Source organism: Astyanax mexicanus, chromosome 4 (assembly GCF_023375975.1).
Source record: "Astyanax mexicanus isolate ESR-SI-001 chromosome 4, AstMex3_surface, whole genome shotgun sequence".
In the NCBI taxonomy this organism is placed as follows: Eukaryota; Metazoa; Chordata; class Actinopteri; order Characiformes; family Acestrorhamphidae; genus Astyanax; species Astyanax mexicanus.
This window is the reverse complement of record NC_064411.1, coordinates 29,192,293-29,212,377: the sequence shown is the minus strand read 5'-3', so window position 1 is coordinate 29,212,377 and position 20,085 is coordinate 29,192,293. Positions and strand designations below refer to the sequence as shown.

Genomic DNA, 20,085 nt, shown 5'->3' with positions numbered 1-20,085 from the left:
ACTATGTCCTGTTGTCATATCACCTAGAAAAGTGCTTTCACACTGCAGACGAACCAGACTATGGTTCAGTAGATACAAACCGAGACCACCTCTTTTGGTTGGACCTAATTTTAGTCTTTTGATCCAGACCTGCTTCATATTCATAGTTTTAGGAGTTCAGAAATCAATATTTGGTGCAATAAACCTGGTTTTTAATCACAGTTTTCATGCATCTTGGTATCATGTTCTCCTCCACCAGTCTTACACACTGCTTTTGAATAACTTTATGCCTTTACTCCTGGTGCAACAATTCAAGCAGTTCAGCTTGGTTTGATGGCTTGTGATCATCCATCTTCCTCTTGATTAAATTCCAGAGGTTTTAAATTAGGTAACATCAAAGAAACCTTTTTTAAAGTGGTCTTTTAGTGGGCTTTTTTCCAGAACTGTATATAAAGGCTTGGACATAATAGATAAACATGTAAACTGATATGCAGTCTTTGCATACGCACACACACACATATATTTATATTTACACACACACAAATATATATATATTTATTTCTGTGTTTCTCTTCCTGTAGGAAACCTTCACCATCTTTATTTTTGGGTCGGAGTTTGTGCTGAGGATCTGGGCAGCAGGATGCTGTTGTAGATATAAGGGCTGGAGAGGGCGGCTCAAATTCGCCCGCAAACCACTGTGTATACTGGGTAAGTCTCTCTCTTTCTCTTTCTCTTTCTCTCTCTCTCTCTCTCTCTCAGACATACTCCTACGCATAGTTATGGATGATTCTTCAACTGGGTTTTACTTTACTGTCTTAAAATTTGAAAAATAAAAGTAGCTTAAATTTTGTTGACAATTTCAAAAGGTTTGCACCACATATTCAGCACTTTTAGGCTACGTTCATATTACAAGCCACATTGCTCAAATCTGATTTTTTGTGTGTAATGTGAACAAATCTGTCCCTGAAACACCTCACATGCACACATTGATATGTGTAAAAAAATTGCATAGCTGCACCAAGAGATGTGTGGGTACAAGAGAGAAGCACGTAGCGCATGCGCAATAGCATGCAATAGCAATAGCATAACATTCATGCCACATGTCCATGGACCGGATACGTATTCGATTTAGGACCACATATGAAAGTGACTCAAATCTGATTTGAAAAAATCTGAATTGTCACGTTCCCACAGCCATAAAAAAATCAGATCTGAGCCACATTGAGCAAAAAATAAGATTTGAGTCACTTCAGCCTGGTAATGTGTACGTACAAATTTGTGAAAGTTTGTGTTCAGACAAATGCGTGAAATAATTATAATATATAATGATAATAATAAATTAATTTTAATCAATGGTATAGCAAACAATGCAACAACAATGCAACATGAACAATAGGTTTTTTTTGGTTTTTAAACTGTTAAAAAAGATTCTGATATTGAAACCCGAAAAAAATCTGTATTTTCAGAAAATATGACTTGAGGTCATGCATTTCCTAACATTACTAAACAGCTAGTATAATATGCACCTTAAACATACTGTAAATAATATTCATAGCAAATTTAAATACTTTATTAAACAAAGTAGGGATACAGTGGGTAGACATCAGCCAGATAGGATAAACACACCATTAATGCGAAACAGTCCAAGACTCATACACAGAGAGGCAATATCGAAGGGCTGGCAAAAATCAGAGTGAGTGAAATGCAGGTGTGTATGTAGTGGTTGAACCAGGTGAGATCAATATTCAGGTGATGAGCTTCCTGGTAGTTCCTGTGCAGTGTCATGTGATCGTGTGTGGGAGTTAATGTCAGTGTGAGCTGTCAAGTAGAGCTGAGTATGGAAGAGTCTGGACAGGCACTGGATAAACATACTTCAGGGTCAGTAAATGTACATTTTTGATTAAATAATAACGTTGAATGAACTGTGTGTGTTTTATGTGTTTGTGCAGATATCTTTGTGCTGATAGCGTCTGTGCCTGTGGTGGCACTGGGAAATCAGGGAAATGTGTTGGCCACGTCACTTCGGAGTCTGCGGTTTCTGCAGATCCTGCGGATGCTGCGCATGGACCGCCGAGGAGGAACCTGGAAACTGCTGGGGTCTGCCATATATGCTCACAGCAAGGTATATACACACAAACATATACTATTATACTTTTTATCCAGTCAAAACTGCCATTTAGAAAAAGGAATAATTTTTATTTACCAGGAAGTTACGAAATATTTTTTGCTATTGATTAGTTTCAGTATTTAAAACAGCATCATGTAGTGTATGTAGTTAATGGTACACTAACTTGTAATAAGAAGAGTGGCATCAGTTTAGATGCATTTTTGAATTTGTTGTTTCTACAACAGTGGTGCAAAATACATTTCGCTACTATTTGTAGAAACCCACACTGAATAAAATGATGAGTAAAATTTACTTTAAAAAAAGTTTCGCAAACTTTCTACATTTGTTTTTTTTTTTTAAGTAAATTAAATTTTAGGTAAATTTAAGTAACTTGAAGTCAAGACTTAAATGTTACATAGAGTAAATAAGTGAACTGAACTTCAGTCAATCTTTTTTTTTAGTAAGCTTTACTTAATTTATTTTTGCTGAATCAATTCTTTCTTTTAGTATCATTTACTTAATTTCTGCATACAATATTACCTAATTACAATTAGTTAATTTATACAGTATTACTCAAATAATGTATGATACATAATGTATTTATATTATGTATATATATATACATAATTTAATTTTTTTAAGTTAAAACACACACATTACACTGTCTCCACACATGGATGGCATGTAATACATTCTTTTTAGTATACTAAGTTTGGTATACTGTTTACAAAATAAATATTTGAGATTATGTAAATATTTGAATGTGTGTTTTAACTAAAAATATTTACATTTCAAGAATTACGTAATTGTAATTAGGTAATACTGTATGCAGAAATTAAGTAAAGTTTACTAAAAGAGAGGATTGATTCAGCAAAAATAAATTAAGTAAAGTTTAATAAAAGAAAAAAATTACTAAAGTTTAGTTCACTTATTTACTCTATGTAACATTTAAGTCTTGAAACCGAGTTTAAGTTACTTAAATGTATCTAAAATTTAATTTACTTAAAAAAAAGCAAATGCAGAAAGTTTTTTTAGTACATTTGCAGTGCAGAAGGAAAAACAACAAAAACAAATCATATAATGATGCAGTAATGTGTCTGTCCTTTACCTTTATAACAGATTCTGTTATTTGCAGGATGCCAAGTTTTTATAGAAACATCTATAAAAAAGCCTTTTCTGCTTCTCAACTAGGGTTGTCACGATACCAAAATTTTGACTTCGATACCGATACCAACTGTAGTATCACGATTCTCGATACCAAAACGATACTTGGAAGAAAAAAAAAACAATAAAAATATCTGAACATAAAATGTTTATTTTTGACTGAACTGGATTGAACACTGAACAATCGGTGCAAACGTTTTTATTCTAAAATGAAACATTTGTACAAAAAACAAGTTTCGTTATTATAACCTTAACTATAACATAATTATCTAAACACTTCCTAAAAACTAAAACTAAAACCAGAGGTAATGGTAGCCTGACTATGTGAACCTGACGGGCGGGCAGAAGTTAAGTTCTGAATAAGGAAAATAAAGAGACAGAAGAACATTACAATGTTATGTTCATTTTAACACTCACTGCTCCGTTTTATTAATCAACCGTTTACCGTTTTTAATAAGCCCATGTTCAGTGTAACGATCAAGCAGGCTACGTGCCTGACCACAGATTTGCGATGGAAACGCGAAAACGTGAACATCTTGAGTTCATGTTTCACAGCAGTCGCTAGTAAATCTTAGTAAAGCTACAGACAGAGTGTATCTTGACTAACTCCACTAACCTGTCGACTTCTCAGCTCTTTGTAGAGATCAGGGTGCTTGTCTGCTAAATGAATGAGCGAAATATGATCAGAATTATGTTAAATAACACTGTAACATAGAAGCATAGAACTATTATTTAATTAAAATGATTTTTAAGAACAGCTAAACACAGTGCTGCAGGTCAAACGCGGAGGCGTTCACGTGCGAGAGAGAGACACAGAGAAAGAGTGAGAGTGAGAGAGCGAGAGTGAGAGAGATTTGCGTGTTCTGATGTGAGCTACTCACAGGTAAAGGTTCTCTTTGATCTCCTCATGCTCATATTCTAGTCCCATACATAATTCTGCAGCTCCCTCAGTGTTTTCTGTCGTATTTTGCGGCTAGCGCGAGCGCTTACAACTAACACCGCGGACCGCGAGGTGCCGCCGCGCTTGTGCCGAATCCGCTACTGAATCCGACTCCCGCTTCGCGGACAGAATCGGCACAACACCCCCCGCTGTACAACTGCGGGAGTGAAAACAGCGCTAATAAATAAAGTAGTTTAGTTTCACTTTCAGTTTTCGTTATTTTCGTTATTTTATTTAAAAATAAAAATATAAATAAAAAACAGATGCCTACATCTCAGACTATTTTCCCACACTTCACTCCTCGCGCCCGTTTTGTCCACAAGTCGCAGACGAGAGACATCTGTTATTTTAGCCGTCGCCATTCTACACTCGCTGCTGCTCTGCTGGCTTGCGCGTGAATCGATTCATTTGTTCAGAACACTAAGTTTATCTGAATCCTGCCACACCGACTGCTGCGGTGTGAATCAGTTTTCTTATGAACTGAATCAAATCGCGCCTACTAATTTGACTCATTTGAAGCTAGTGACTGGGCTATATACAGTATCGAAAGCATCGAACGCTAAAGAACCGAATCGTTTGTGATGACGTAGTATCGAAAAAGAATCGAACCTTCGGTACACCGTGCAACTCTATTCTCAACATTTAGGTAATAAGCACATTCACAGCGATGATTCAGGGTTAGCTAGTCCATTGTTCTGGGAATAGCAGCAGCAGCAGCTCCTTTCTTGAATCACAGATGTTGACATCACAGAGGGCTTCTTAATCGGCTACACTTGCTTTTAGACAGAGCTGAGTCATCTTCTCACAGTAAAATATACAGAATATACAGAAACATCATATCAGATGCAGGAGTCTCTGAGCTTTCCTCCGAGTGCATTGAAGAGTAAAGCAGTAGGGTTGGTGTTCGGAACTCGTGGCTCACATGACCCATCACAAAATGTTCTGTGGCCTAACACAAACCTGTAAAACTTTTCACCTTTCACACCTACAAGTGTGAGTCTACAATTTTATTTAATAATATAAAAAACCTGAGACACTGACTTTAGGTTTCATTAGCTGCAAATTATAAACACTCTATAAATCTATAAATCTATTAACTACTGACAACATTTCTCATAAATTCTAAATAAAAAAGTCGTCATTTAGAGCATTTATTTGCAGAAGAAGGAGGAATGAAAATAATCAAATCAAAATAATGAAAAAGATGCAGTGAATTCAGACCTGGAAAAAAGGAAGAAAACAAGTTCATATTCATTTCAAAACAACAATACTAATGTTTTAACCCAGGAAGAGTTCAGAAATCAGTATTTTGTGGAATAACCCTGATTTTGAATAGCCCCGATCAAAGTTTTTATGTGTCTTCGCATGCTCTCCACCAGTCTTTCACGCTGCTTTTGGGTGATCTTATACATATCTGACATATCTGACCACTCCTGGTTCAGATATGTTTGATGGCTTGTGACCATCTATCTTCCTCTTGATTACATTTCAGAGGTTTTCAATGGGGTTCAGGGCTGGAGATTGGGCTGACCATGACAATGTATTGATCTGATGGTCCTTCATCCACATCTTATTTGATCTAGCTGTGTGGAATTGAGTACTGTTCTGCTGGACAATCAGTCCTCAGAGTTGAGAAACATTGCCAAAGCAGAAGGAAGCAAGTTTTATTCCAGGAGTTAAAAAAGCATTATTGTTGTGGTTGTTTTTAAATGCATTATTTGAGGTTTGAAAGCACTACCTTCTTATTTTCTGTAAATAAATGCTCTAAATGACAATACTTTTCTTTGGAAAATTGGGAGAAATGTCATAAGTAGTTTATAGAATAAAACAACAATGTTCATTCCACTCAAACACAAACCTATAAATTGCAAAATCAGAGAAACTGATTATTTTGAAGTGGTCTATTATTTTTTCCTGGTGCTGTATGAAATATATGAGTTACACTTTTTTATTTAATAACTGAAAAATAAATATTCTAATTTATTGAGATGCACTTGTATGCACTGATACAGAGGGCCTGAACACTATTGGTTGTTGATGTGGGTCAGTGTGATATTGTTTGCCTGTGTTTGTGTGTGTGTGTGTGTGTGTGTAGGAGCTGATCACTGCCTGGTACATCGGTTTCCTGTCTCTGATCTTGGCCTCGTTCCTGGTTTACCTGGTGGAGAAGGATGTTGAAACGACAGATGTGTTAGACAGAGATAATGTAACTCCTACGCAGGACTTTGACACCTACGCAGACGCACTGTGGTGGGGGCTGGTGAGTGATAAACACTAGAGGCTACCACACACACACACAAACACACACACACACACACACACACTATAAGTAAGGCCTTGTTCACATCCGTCCTTATTTGACCAAAACATTATGTACCAAGAAAGAGTTACTGTAATGGGATAATGGGAGGTGTATAAAACCAAGCAGCTAGACACACAGACTGCTTCTACAAACATTAGTGAAAGAATGTGTCTCTCTCAGGAGCTCAGTGAATTCTAGCAGCACCTGTACAACAAATCCAGTCGTGAAATTTCCTCACTACTAAATATTCCACAGTCAACTGTCAGTAACAATAAAACACATATACCCTGAAATATCGAGCCATGTCACCCACCCCTAATTATAACATCAGGGTACTCCTTTTTTTTACTGTTCTTAGCAAAAAAAATCTAATTTAGTTCTCATTTACGAATTATATAGCTACTAGAGACAGATCATATCTGTCTCTATCTTATTTTACTCTAATCCTGCATGTATGGAGATATTTGGAGTGCATTATTACACTGTAAAAAACCAGATAAATTGACTAAACTCAAAACTTTTGTTGTAACGATTACCTAATAAATTTTAATATCATTTTTAAGTACAGTGAACTTAACAAATACATATACCTATATTTAAAATTAACATTTTCCTGAACTTGTATTTAGTCTTCTTTCTGGTTTCATTCAACTATTTTTTTAAATACTCATAGAAAATTAGATGAAAGAAAAGAGTAAAGAATTAAAAGTACTGAGAGCACAGTGAGAACACAGAGTTACTGCAGCTCAGTAAATGATGCTTGTTCTACAGCCTACAACACAGAGACCAAGTATTTAATCATAATATGTGATCTACAAGTTTACCTAACCTAGCCCCGGGTGAATCACTACACACTGACGGTGAGTGTCAGAAACTGTTGGACACACCCAGTATGCAAATAGATTTTGACAGAAGCCAATGGAAAGAAGCTGTTAATGGCACAGACAACTTATAAGTTGATTCAACTCAAAGATCTCAGTTTGAATGTATACGTGCCCACAAATGTTCAACTAACTCAAAATAGTTGAGTATTGTTTAGAAATCTCTAATTTTATGTAAAACAGACTCAGTTTATTTGAGTTAAAACAACTTCTGGGTTTACAGTGTAGTATCATGAAATTGTGGATCATTCACTTTTGTTACAAATCTGATAAAATTCTTATATTTTTTAGCATCTCAGTTATGCCATATCATATCATATGCAATAAGAATTCAGTGTTTTGTCATATCGCCAAGAGTATAGTAATCTGGAAAACACCATGAAATATTGTGATATTATTTTAGGGCCATATTGCCCACCCCTAGTGCAGAGGTCACCCCATTTCTGCAGTCAACCACTACAGACCTCCAAACTTCATGTGGTCTTTAGATTAACATTATCTCAAGAACAGTAGAGAGTAGAGTGCTTCATTGAATGGGTTTCCATGGCCAAACAGCTGCATCCAAGCCTTATATTACCAAACACAATGCAATGCGTCAGATGCAATGGTGTAAAGTAGGCCGCCACTAGAGTGGAGGCATTCCACTCTCTACAGTGAAATCACACTGAAATCACAGAAAAGTTTCTGTCTAACAATCCAATGGATGAGTCTGGGTTTGATGTTTACCAGGAGAGTGGTACTTGTCTCACTGCATTGGTCCAAGTTTAAAGTTTGGTGGAGGGGGGATTATGGTGTTGGGTTGTTTTCCAGTGAACAAAACTCTTAATACTTCATCATACCAAGAGATTTTGGACAATGTCATGCTTCTAACCTTGCAAGAACAGTTTAGGGACGGCCCCTTCCTGTTCCAACATGACTGTGCACCAGTGTGCAAAGCAAGGTCCATAAAGGCATGGATAATCTGGTGATTATGATGTGGAACAACTTAACTGGCCTGTAAAAAGTCCTGATCTCAACCCTACAGAACACTTTTGGGATGAATTAGAGCAGAGACTGTGAGCCAAGCCTTCTCTTCCAATATCAGTGTCTGACCTCACAAATGTGCTTCTGGAAGAATAAACACAATCCTAAACCTGGTGGAAAGTCTTTCCAGAAGAGTTGAAGCTGTTGTAGCTTCAAAGGATGAGCCAAAGTCATACCCAGCCCAAAATCTACCCTATGAGTTTAGAATGGGATGTCCCTGAAGATTATATATATATGCCGAGTGGTCCACAGGGCTAAAGTGCTGCCGCAATGATCGGTAGGAGAGGTTGCTGGTTCGAATCTGAGTCATGCAGCTTGCCTTTAGCTGGGTGGGTAGATGGTGCTCTTTCCCCTTTTCACTAGGTGATGTCGATCAGCACAAGGCATCTGTGAGCTGATGTATTGGAACCAAGTCGCTGCGCTTTCCTCCGAGTGCGCTGGCTACTGGACAGAATCAGCTGCACTTTGAAAAGAGGCGGAGTGTGACTTCACATGTGACGGAGGGGGCATGTGCTAGCCTTCCCCCTTCTGGTGTTGAGGCATCACCTGTGATGGGAGATATACAGCTGGCCAGCAGCTGAATAGGTGGAACATTTGGTCACAAAAATTGGGGAGACAAATTGGAGAAAATTAGAAATAAAAATAAATAAATAAATAAAATGAACAGCCTTTGGCAGTACTGTACTTTCTCTTCCTGTCTGCAGAACTTTGAATATTATGCGATCCCTGTTTCAGATCACTTTGACGACCATTGGCTATGGTGATAAGACACCAAAGACGTGGGCAGGACGTCTGCTCGCTGGGACGTTCGCTCTGATTGGCGTTTCATTCTTCGCTCTGCCGGCCGTGAGTATTCCCGTTCTTCCTCACTCCTCTTCATCACTGTGTCTGTCAGGGAGGGAGAGATAAGCCTGATGTCTGACAGTGGTTGTAGCTGCAAAGAATGAGCCAAGATCATATTAAACCCTATCAATTCAGAATAGGATGACACATGAGTTCACATGTATGACTCAAATGGTCTTGCGGGCTAAAGCGCTGCCACTATGAACGGAAGATCGCTGGTTTGAATATTTTGTCAGGGTATCTTGACCTTCTGAATTTTACTGACTGTGTTAAGGCACATTTATACTTCTGCGGTAGATTGCAGGGCCGATATTACATCATGTGACTTTTTTTAGGCTAACATACAGTAGACTGAAAAACATCTAGCTGGATAAAATGGTAACACTTTACATTAAGTCTTGACTAATTAACTAATGTTAGGTAAACAAGCAACAACTGCATTAGTTCATCTTCTTGTCATTTGCTTGCGTACTGCAGTTATGCATACTGTATTCATTAAATATTTATATTTATACCTATTACCTAATATAAAACGACTATACCTGATGTAACGGGAAAGTGAACTAATTCTAATCCATGTAGAGATGTATTTCAGTAGAAGTAAAAATGTAAAATATATAATATTATATTAGTTAACTGACATCACTGCATGAGTGTTATCTCAGCCAAATATATTTCTAACTAATATTTAATTAATAAATATTTAACAATGACTGTTTGCATAGCTGCATCACATAAGCAAATGACAAGAAGAGCAGTTGTTACTTGTTTACCAAACTTTAGGTAACATTATTTGTCTTAAAAAATGCTTTACTTCTAACGTTAGTTAATGTGAAAGTAACATTAATTAATGCTGTAGTTCCGTGTTTAATTAACATTACCCAAGCATTGTTCATGTCTTATTCATGGTAACTTATGCATTAATTCATGTTAGTTAGTCAACACTTAATATAAAGTGTTACCGATACATTTTTAAAAAAAGCAAGACAGGTTTCTATGTAAAAAAGAATTATTTTTTACATAGAAAAAATTAATTGTCTAAATTTCAAATGCAAGACAGTTTAGTAAAAACAGATGAGGATTTGTTAACCCTTTAAACCCTTTTAACTCTATAGGTAGGCATCAATATCACTCCACAAAATCTGGTAAACTAAATGGCATTACAGTAGTCTTTATTTTAGAAATAATAACTGAATAAGGGGCGCCGAGCGGTCCAGCGCTCTAATGCATTGCCGCTATGAATGGGAGGTTGCAGGTTCGAATCCCGTTCATGTAGCTTGCCATCAGCTGCCGACGCCCAGCGGGAGTACAATTGGCCTTGCTCCCTCTGGGTGGGTAGATGGCGCTCTCTCCCCATCACACCCAAAGGTGCCGGGCGGCACAAGGCATCTGTGAGCTGATGTATCGGAACCGAGTCGCTGCGCGCTAGATGCTCAGACAATGCTGCATCGGTAGCAGCAGCTCAAAAAAAGGGGTGATTGACTTCACATGTGTCGGAGGAGAATTGCTCTGACACTGTATTTGTGGTTATTTAATTATTCAAGCAGTTGTTCTGATTTGATTGTGTTTGATTGTTGGTGTCTGCAGGGTATCCTGGGTTCTGGTTTGGCTCTGAAGGTTCAGGAGCAGCACAGGCAGAAACACTTTGAGAAGCGCAGACACCCTGCAGCTGGACTCATACAGGTAAACTTTCAGCATCACACTGCACACGTGTGTGTGTGTGTTCAACTTAACTTAGCTTAACTTAAGGGAACACATAAAATGTTGTTTTAGTAAAGTACTAAAAGTGCCACTATGAGGGGCAATTTGTGGGAAATATACGACCTAGAAAAGATGTTTACCGTTATCTCCAGATACAACAGTTATGTTGACAGTTTAAACAGTAAAAAAGGGAGGCACGGTGGCGCGGTGGGTAGCACTTCTGCCTCACAGCAAGACAGCCTGGGTTCGATTCCCGGCTGGGGCGACCCGGGAATCTTTCTGTGTGGAGTTTGCACGTTCTCCCCGTGTCTGCGTGGGTTTCCTCCGGGTTCTCCGGTTTCCTCCCACAGTCCAAAGACGGCACGTTCAGGCTAATTGGAACTTGATTGAAATTGCCCCTTAGGTGTGAGTGAATGTGTCTGTCTGTGTCTGTCTGCCTTGCGATGGCTTAGATCGTAGAACCTTTTGAATAAACAGTACCTATCCTGCCACGAAATAGCCGACGAGCTGATGTGGCGTTAAGCTCGACTACCCAACCCAACCCAAACAGTAAAAAAATGTAACAATAATGATGATGGCATATTAAAGTTACTTATATTGTAAAATCATCTAAAATCTATAAATTAATAGTAAAGAAAGGCATTTCATCTGAATATATAAAGCAAATATGGCAAAAAGGACCAGTCTATTTATGTCACCTAAGAGATGGTTCGATATGGGTGAATTCCAAATATTATAATAAACTGTATAATGCTACTGTTTTTACTGCTGTTGATTTGGATTCTGTATTTTGGCTTGGAGAGACTCTCCTGACTTTTCCAGTAAAAAAAAAGTGTCTTGAAAAGACAGTGGTGTTCCTAGATGGCATTGACATATTGCTTCTTATCTGCATGATTCAGATTAAGCTTGCATGTGTGATTTCTGGAAGTGTTTTAGTGAGTTTCATGCACTGATTTTCACTAAAAAATCAGTATAGCTCGTTTTAGTGCAGTGCCTCCTGAGGGCCTGAAGATCACCTGCATCCATTACTGACCGTCGGTCTTGTCCCTAGTGCACAAGGATTCCTCCAGAATCCTTTCTGAATCCTTTGATATATAATGTGCTGTAAATGGTGGAATAATAATTTTTTTTTGTTTTATAATTTGGTTGAATAGTCTAATATACTTCTAAAACAACCATTAGTTGCAACTCTAGTCACATGTTTTAATAATCTTTAATTAATATATTTTAATCTACTAGGACCTGGCGTCCACATGCGTGGGCATCACATTGTGGGTTGTCTAGGCCACTTTAGAACACTAAATTTTGCTTTACAAAGTTCTGGTGTCCTCTTATGAGGCCATTATACTGTTACAGGTTACAGGTTTGATTTTGTTCACAAATGTAAATGAACAGTAAATACAATTAATGTTTGTTTTTGCTTTTTCTTACGTCTTCGTGTTGAAGCAGCAGCACTTCAAATGAGCCATATTGCTCAAAGGGGCACAATTATTGTTTCTAATTTTGTTTTGCACTCAGGCAAAAAATGCTGCTGTGTTCAGGCACAAAATAAATGTTTTGTACATCATCGCTAACTACAAATCATGACTTCATTGCGTTCTATCGAAATATAAAACTATCGTCCTCATATGTAGACATCATTTTTCTCAGAAACTACATCATGTTAAAAGATAATTCTTTGTTTTTTAAACGAATCAGATGCCAATTAGCCCAAATAGCAAGGATAAATAAAAATGCAAGCTGTCACAGATCTTGAGGTTTCTACGGTAGGACTTAATTCTGTATATTGTCGATGTTACCATTGACCCAGGCGTTGCACCTCCACGCCTCAGGAGGTCGCACTCACCCCAGTTTTAGTTCAGTTTGTCTTCGTGTGTAATTATGCCTAGTGTGTGTATAAATAGACGCCACACCTCGACCCAGGTGCGACGTCTTGTCTGTTTTTCACTTGCAATTCGAAGCGCTCTGTATTTTCCTCTGATTACCTGATTTTTTGACATTTGCTCATATTTACGACTCTGATTTTGGATATCCCTTGCCTGCTTTGTTTGCCTGGACTTTCAGTGTTTGTTTGTTAATAAATCTGCATTTGGATCCTCCTCCGTGGTCTTGTGTGACAGCTGTCCTATGAAAAACACTTATCGCCATTTTTGTGTCGAATTTTAGTTTGCTACAAAATTTGAACCGACAAACTGTCCCTTACACTATGCCAAAATTTCTTGATGAACGGACCAATAGAAACTCTTTAAAATGACCTGAAATAAACTCTTTTTACATTGACTTCCATTGAAAATTTTGACGTTTTTTTCTCTCTCCTGTAAAACTGCTGTTTTGGAGAGTTTGGAGTGTTTTTCATCGGACAGCGACGATATCTGACTCAGTGTTTCGTTCCAGGCGGCTTGGCGATACTATGCTACGAATCCAGTCAGAGAAGATCTTATAGCCACATGGAGATTCTATGAAACAGTGATATCTCTGCCATGCTTCAGGTATTCTACATCTACAGTCACATGCATGAAGCAAATACACACACTTTCATACACAGTCTGACAATATTTACTTTATTATTTTTAGTATTTTGTATTTAAACGTTCTGTTATGTTGTGGATGCAGTAGATATGTTTTTTTTTTCATCTGATATATCCACCCCATAGCACCCATTAATCGCCAGAGCATCTCAATGCATCCCTGACAGCAAAACACCACCCACAATAAACACATAACTACCCCTGTGGGAATAGTTTACCCAGGGGTAAACTGAGCACGTTAAAATTAACAAGCTAATGGATAGCTGCCTCATCACAAATGCACACAGCAACCACATTTAAAATGGTAGGTGTGAATGGCTATACGTTTTGCCAATAGTTTTAGGCACCCCTGATAATTTTCATGATTTTCCTTTATAAATCTTTGGTTGATTGGATCGGCAATTTCAGTTACATATATATCATATATCAGATGATCATAGTGATATTTGAGAAGTGAAATGAAGTTTATAGGACTTACAGAAAGTGTGTAATAATTCTTTAAACTAAATTAGACAGCTGCATACATTTGGGCACCAAACAGAAAAATTACATCAATATTTAGATCCACCTTCCAATGAGAGTCTGGTTTCTGGTTGAAGGTATTTTGGATCATTCTTCTTAAAAAAAAAAAACATCTCCAGTTCAGTCAGGTTTGATTGTTTCGGAGCACAAACAGCCTGCTTTAATCTAATCACACCACAGATTTACAAAAATATTCAGGTGGGTAGTGAAGTGTTTGTCTTGCTGTGTTCTTTTTCCTCCATGCATAAATAACTGTCCTCCAAATAACTCTTTAATTTTAGTTTCATCAGTCCACAGAACCTTATTCCAAAATTAAGCTGGCTTGTTCAAATGCGCTTTAGCTTTAGCATACCTCAAGCGACTCTGTTTGTGGCGTGTGCTCAGAAAAGGCTTTTTCTGCATTGATTACTCTCCCATACAGCCTCTCCGCGTGCAAAGTGCACTGAATAGTAAAAAGTGAACAGTGAACGATGCACAGTGACTCTATTATCTGCAGTAAGATGATGATGTAGGTCTTTTGAGCTCTGGAGGTCTGTGGGTTGATTGACTATGACTGTTCTCACCATCCTTCTCCTCTGATTATCTGAGATTTTTCTTGTTCTGTCACTTTGAGTCTTAGAACTGTGCCTGTGGTTCTTTCATTTCCTCACTCTGTTCCTCACAGTGGAATCTGCAGCTGAAATCTCTGAGATTATTGAGCTTTTTCTATCCTTCCTCTAAACCATGATGTTGAACAATCTTTGTTTTTAGGTCATTTGTGAGTTGTGTTTTGAGGCTCCCATGTTGTCAATAAAACGACAAGGGTGCTCAAACCCGTCTAATTTAGTTTAAAGAATTATTGCACACTTTCTGTAAATCCTATAAACTTCATTTCACTTCTCAAATATTACTGTGTTCCTCTGCTATATGATATATTTAACTGAAATTGCTGATCTGAAGAACTGATGATTTATAAAAGAAAGTCATAAAAATGATCAGGGGTGCCCAAACTTTTTATACCACTGTAAGTAGTCAAAACAGTAAAAATTCCTAAAGGTACATACATTGCATCCCTAAAAATGAAATAAACAACTGTCCTTTTTCCATTTTGTGAATTTTATTGTTTTTTTATTGTAATATGTGATATGGGACAAGACAACAAGATGGCGGCGCGCAGTAGTGCAGCGGCTTCTCACGCTCCTAGCGAACACCCTATTTTGAGCTGTTTTTACGTCGGTCCTGAACCCAACTTTACGCGCCCCACGCATGTGAGTTACAGCAGAACCGAACTTCTGAGGATTAAGGACAGTTTGGTCAGTAAAACAGCAACTATGGACAATAATATCCGAGCTACGCTGGGCGAGCTGCAGCTCCTCCGCGCTCCAGCGTGGGGGAGCGGATCGCTGCAGACAAAGGGCAAGAGGAGGAGGCGGTGCGAGCGGCGTCAGAAGAGAGGAAAACGCGCTGGGGTGCTAGCCAGGCTAAAGGCTAATGCTAACCGACCCCCGATTCCGTCGCTTTTCCTCTCTAACGTCCGCTCTTTGGATAACAAGCTGGACCTGCTGCGGATGCTCTTTGTGGACTTCACATCTGCTTTCAACACCATGATTCCTCAGACACTGATAACCAAACTCTCCTCACTTGGACTGAGCTCTTCCCTGTGCAACTGGGTCCTAGACTTCCTGACCAACAGGCCGCAGTCTGTGAGGATTCACAACATCTCCTCCCCCTCCATAATCCTCAGCACTGGCTCCCCTCAGGGCTGTGTGCTGAGCCCCCTCCTGTTCACACTGCTCACATATGACTGCTCACCTCTCCATCCAGGCTGTCATATTGTGAAGTTTGCGGACGACACGGCAGTGGTTGGATGCATCACGAACAGAGATGAGTCCAGCTACAGGCAGGAGGTGGAACACCTGGAGGATTGGTGCAGAGAAAACAATCTCTGCATCAATGTAAAAAAGACAAAGGAGATGATTGTGGACTTCAGAAGGGGCAAGCATGCCCACCTCCCCCTGCACATTGGAGGATCTGCGGTGGAAGTGGTTGACAGCTACAGGTACTTGGGTGTGCACCTGACCAGCAACCTCACCTGGAGCAACAACACTTCCACTCTGGTCAGGAAGGCACATCAGCGGCTCTACTTCCTCAGGAGGCTGACACGAGCTGGACTCGGGAGCGCAGTCCGCACCTCCTTCTACAGATGTGTGGTGGAGAGCGTTGTGTGCTCCAGCATCAATGTGTGGCATGGAAGCTGATCTGCTGCAGACAGGAAAGCTCTGCAGAGGGTGGTGAAGGCTGCACAGAGGATTGATGGAGTCAGCTTCCCCAGCACCACAGACATTTACACCTCCAGATGCAGGAAAAGGGCCACCTGCATCAGGAAGGATCCCACCCACCCAGCACACGCACTTTTTGTCCCACTCCCCTCAGGCCGGAGGCTGCGGAGCATTAAGTGCAAAACAACAAGACTCAGAAAGACTCTTAAACTCCACTTAACAACACACTGCACTGACACCAAGGACAAATTACTGTTTACTGTTTACAAACATGGTCACTTTACTTGCACTGAGACACTTTATCTCCACTGCTCTAATTCACATTATCATGCTGCTATAGCACACTTGCACCCTGGACTTCATGTTGCTGAACCTTTCTACTCTCTATTTATTTTTTTTATTCTTTGGGATATTTATCTATCTATTTTGTATATTCTATTTCTTTTATTGTATTCTTTTTTTATCTATATATCTATTAATAACAGCTCTTTTGGTGTAAAACTGGATCGTGAGATCACAATTTCGTTCCACCTCATGTACCACATGTGATGCGAATGACAATAAAATCTCCTTGAATCCTTGAATCCTTGACAACACCCTTCCTCACTGTACATCAGGTCATTTTACATTTAAACATATTATTAGCGTATAAATCCCACAATTTGTTTCTTCTGCTGTCTTTGGAGTAATAGGGAGAAAGCAGACAGGGAGTAACCATGCTCTGCAGACGTTACGTTGCTGCAAATTAGATATATATCAGATTTTAATCACTGTTTATACTAAAGTGGCCCAACTTGGAATTGAAAATCTCCTATTCATATTTAGCGGATGTGTGAACAAAGCCTATTTGTGCTCCACTTTTTTATAAGTTTTGTATTATTGATAATTTCTTTCATTTTGTTTTTATTTGCTTTGTCATCATTGTGATTCATGGCAATTTCATTTATTTGTGTTATAGTTCATTTTGCATGCGATCCATCTGCAGATCTACCAGGAGTTTAGAATGAGGTACTGTGTGTGTGTGTGTGTGTGTGTGTGTGTGTGTGTGTGTGTGTGTCTGTGTCTGTCAGCAGTGCTGCCTGCTTAAGTTGAATAATTATTTTAATTTAATTATTTTACTTTATGGGTAAATAACACAACCATGGAAAAGTTTTCATAAAGTTTTGAAGATCTATTTTAATAATTCAGGCATTAAGTTATTTATTTAGCTATTTTCATAAACATATCAAGCAATTTAAGGGACTAAAGAGACTTGCTGCCTGTGTAGCAAATAATAATATTAATTTCACTTAATTAAGTTGGCTTGGAAAAGCCAACTTATTGTTGTCTTTAATCTCCTTCTTCTGCTTATTATTTTCAACACTTTTGCAGCGTTTTCAAACAGATTTAGTTGATATGCTTGCTGAACTGATTTGATTTACATTTTTCGTAAAATTAACATACATCTTGTTCATCAACAAAAATGAATGGCAAAATGTTCAAATTTAAGAAATTAAATTAAGAACTATTAAAAAATATTACTGTTTACAGATTTAAGGTAACAGTGAATTAAAATAGCATTCCTTAGCTGTTTATAAACCTTTTTTTTATCTCATTAGCGAATAAAAGTCATGAATTAGTTTGTCTTTTGCGCGTTTTAAGCCATGATGTACTTTTTCCCATCGTTACCATAGCAAAGACACACTTCCACGCCCTAAATCAAGCTGCCCAGCCTATGGATCACTAAATAGGACCCATGGATAGGAAAAAATATATAGATATATATATACATATATATATATTGTGATATACTGTTGCAGTATATCACAATTTATAGCACAACACACTATCACCCCCTCCCCCCCACCATACCAGTACAGTCACTGCAGTGCTGAGAATAAATCCCCCAACCAATGGGTGTAGAAACAAGGAGGTGATCATAATGTTATGCTTGGTCACTGTATTAATATATATTATAGCCTCTGTATTGTGATATGTTGGATTGTATCGGCAGGATCTTGGCAGTACACAGCCCTCGTATTCATGGAGCTGACTGTGGGTGCATAAGTGTGTGTGTATGTGTGTGTGTGTTGAATGGTATGTAAAGCTGTTTGCTTGCTAACTGTGATCATTTTTTTTTCTATAGGAAAGAAAATCTGGAAGGCATTGCCAGGTAAGATTCTCAGATTCTCTCTCTCTCTTTCTCTCTCTCTTGCTCTCTCTCTGTCTGTCTGTCTCTCTCTCTCTCTCTCTCTCTCTCTCTCTCTCACTGAAGTTAAGCATGAGATTAATGGATCTGTGTAATGTGTTTCTTTAAATAACTCCCCATAACTGCTGCCATTATTCTGCCACCATAGGCGTGATATGTGTGTGTGTGTGTGTGTGTGTGTGTAATGAGCAGACTCATTCTGACGGGCAGACAGTAGCTCTATATGAGAAATCACTGAAACCATTAGGAAAGGGACAGAGTTATGGACTTGTGAAAAATGAGGGTGTTAGCACGGACAGTCAGAGAGGGGGCGAGAAAGGGTGAGCGAGGGTGTGTGTGTGTGTGTGTGTGTGTGTGTGTTAGTAATAAATGCCTGTGAGATGTCAGGAGTAGTATAAAGAGATTGAAATAGGATCGCTAACATGGGCCTGGTCATATATATATATATGTGAGTGTGTGTGTAAATGTGTGTGTAAATGTGAGAGTGTGTTAGTGTGTGTGTGTGTGTGCGCGCGTAATGTTTAATGACTATGAGGTAAAGATTCCATATAGTAGATGTCCTTGACACGGACACTGACCTCACAATACATATATTAAGAGCAGGTTGGAAATTGAGTGGGAGATAGAGGGGAGGGGGGAGGGGGGGGGTGATAGGTAGAGGATGGAGGAGAATAAGAAAGAGAGAGAGAGAGAGAAGAGAATGAGGGAATGCAGATGGAGAGACAAATTTTAAAAAAAGGAATGCACTAAATATTTATCAAACACAAAAATGGTCCATAATGGCAACAGAATGTAACATGATTAGCACTGCTTAAGTAAATTCATTATTGCAATAGCAGTACTGGAGTAAATTTATAACTAAAAACATACTGATGAAATTAATGTATCATCAGAGTTGCACTTCTCGTGTTAATTTATGATTAAAGTAGCACTGCCGATGTTAATTTATGATTAAAATAGCATTGCTGGGGTTAATTTAATGATAAGATTAGCACTACTAAGGAAAATGTAGGCCAAAAAGTGGACTGCTGAGTAGGGCTGCAACGATTAGTCGCTGTAATCGACAATGTTGATTATTTAAATTTGTAGACTACTAATTTCATTGTCGACTAATCGTTAATTTGTAACAGTACTGCATTACAGAAAGTACTGGTGACAGAAGTGCTCACTCACAAAGTTTACAATCAACTTAGTTTGTGTTTCCAAAAGTGCCCAAACACAACAGATTACCTATTAAATCACTATATATATATATACTTTCCATGTTTAAACAACATTCAGATATTTAAATGTAATCATTGACTTATCGACTAATCGAAAAAATAATCATCAGATTACTTCCAAAATCATTATTAGTTGCAGCCCTACTGCTGAGGTAAATTTATGATTGAATAGCACTACAGAGGAAAATGTACGATAGAAAGAATTGCTGATGATAATTTATGAGTAGACTAGCTTTACTCAGGGAAATGTATGCTAAAAAATTGCAAAATACATGATTATAACAGCACTGCTAATGTTAATTTATTATTGAATAGCACTGTTGAGGAGAACTCATGATTATAACAGCACTGCTGAGGCAAACTCATGATTAGAATAGCACTGCTGAGGTAGATGTATGCCAAAAAGTGCACTCCTGAGGTAATTTT

General features: G+C 38.3%; 1 protein-coding gene across 1 annotated transcript in view; it reads left to right on the top strand.

The window, feature by feature from the left end:
• kcnq3 (potassium voltage-gated channel, KQT-like subfamily, member 3) overlaps positions 1-20,085 on the top strand; it is a 94,062-nt gene that overhangs the window by 48,493 nt on the left and 25,484 nt on the right. Inside the window, exons 4-10 of the mRNA XM_022679250.2 lie at positions 561-687; positions 1,929-2,101; positions 6,286-6,450; positions 9,132-9,242; positions 10,827-10,922; positions 13,335-13,429; positions 18,374-18,400. Coding sequence (XP_022534971.2) covers positions 561-687; positions 1,929-2,101; positions 6,286-6,450; positions 9,132-9,242; positions 10,827-10,922; positions 13,335-13,429; positions 18,374-18,400 — 794 coding nt within the window. The remainder of the gene's footprint in view (positions 1-560; positions 688-1,928; positions 2,102-6,285; positions 6,451-9,131; positions 9,243-10,826; positions 10,923-13,334; positions 13,430-18,373; positions 18,401-20,085) is intronic.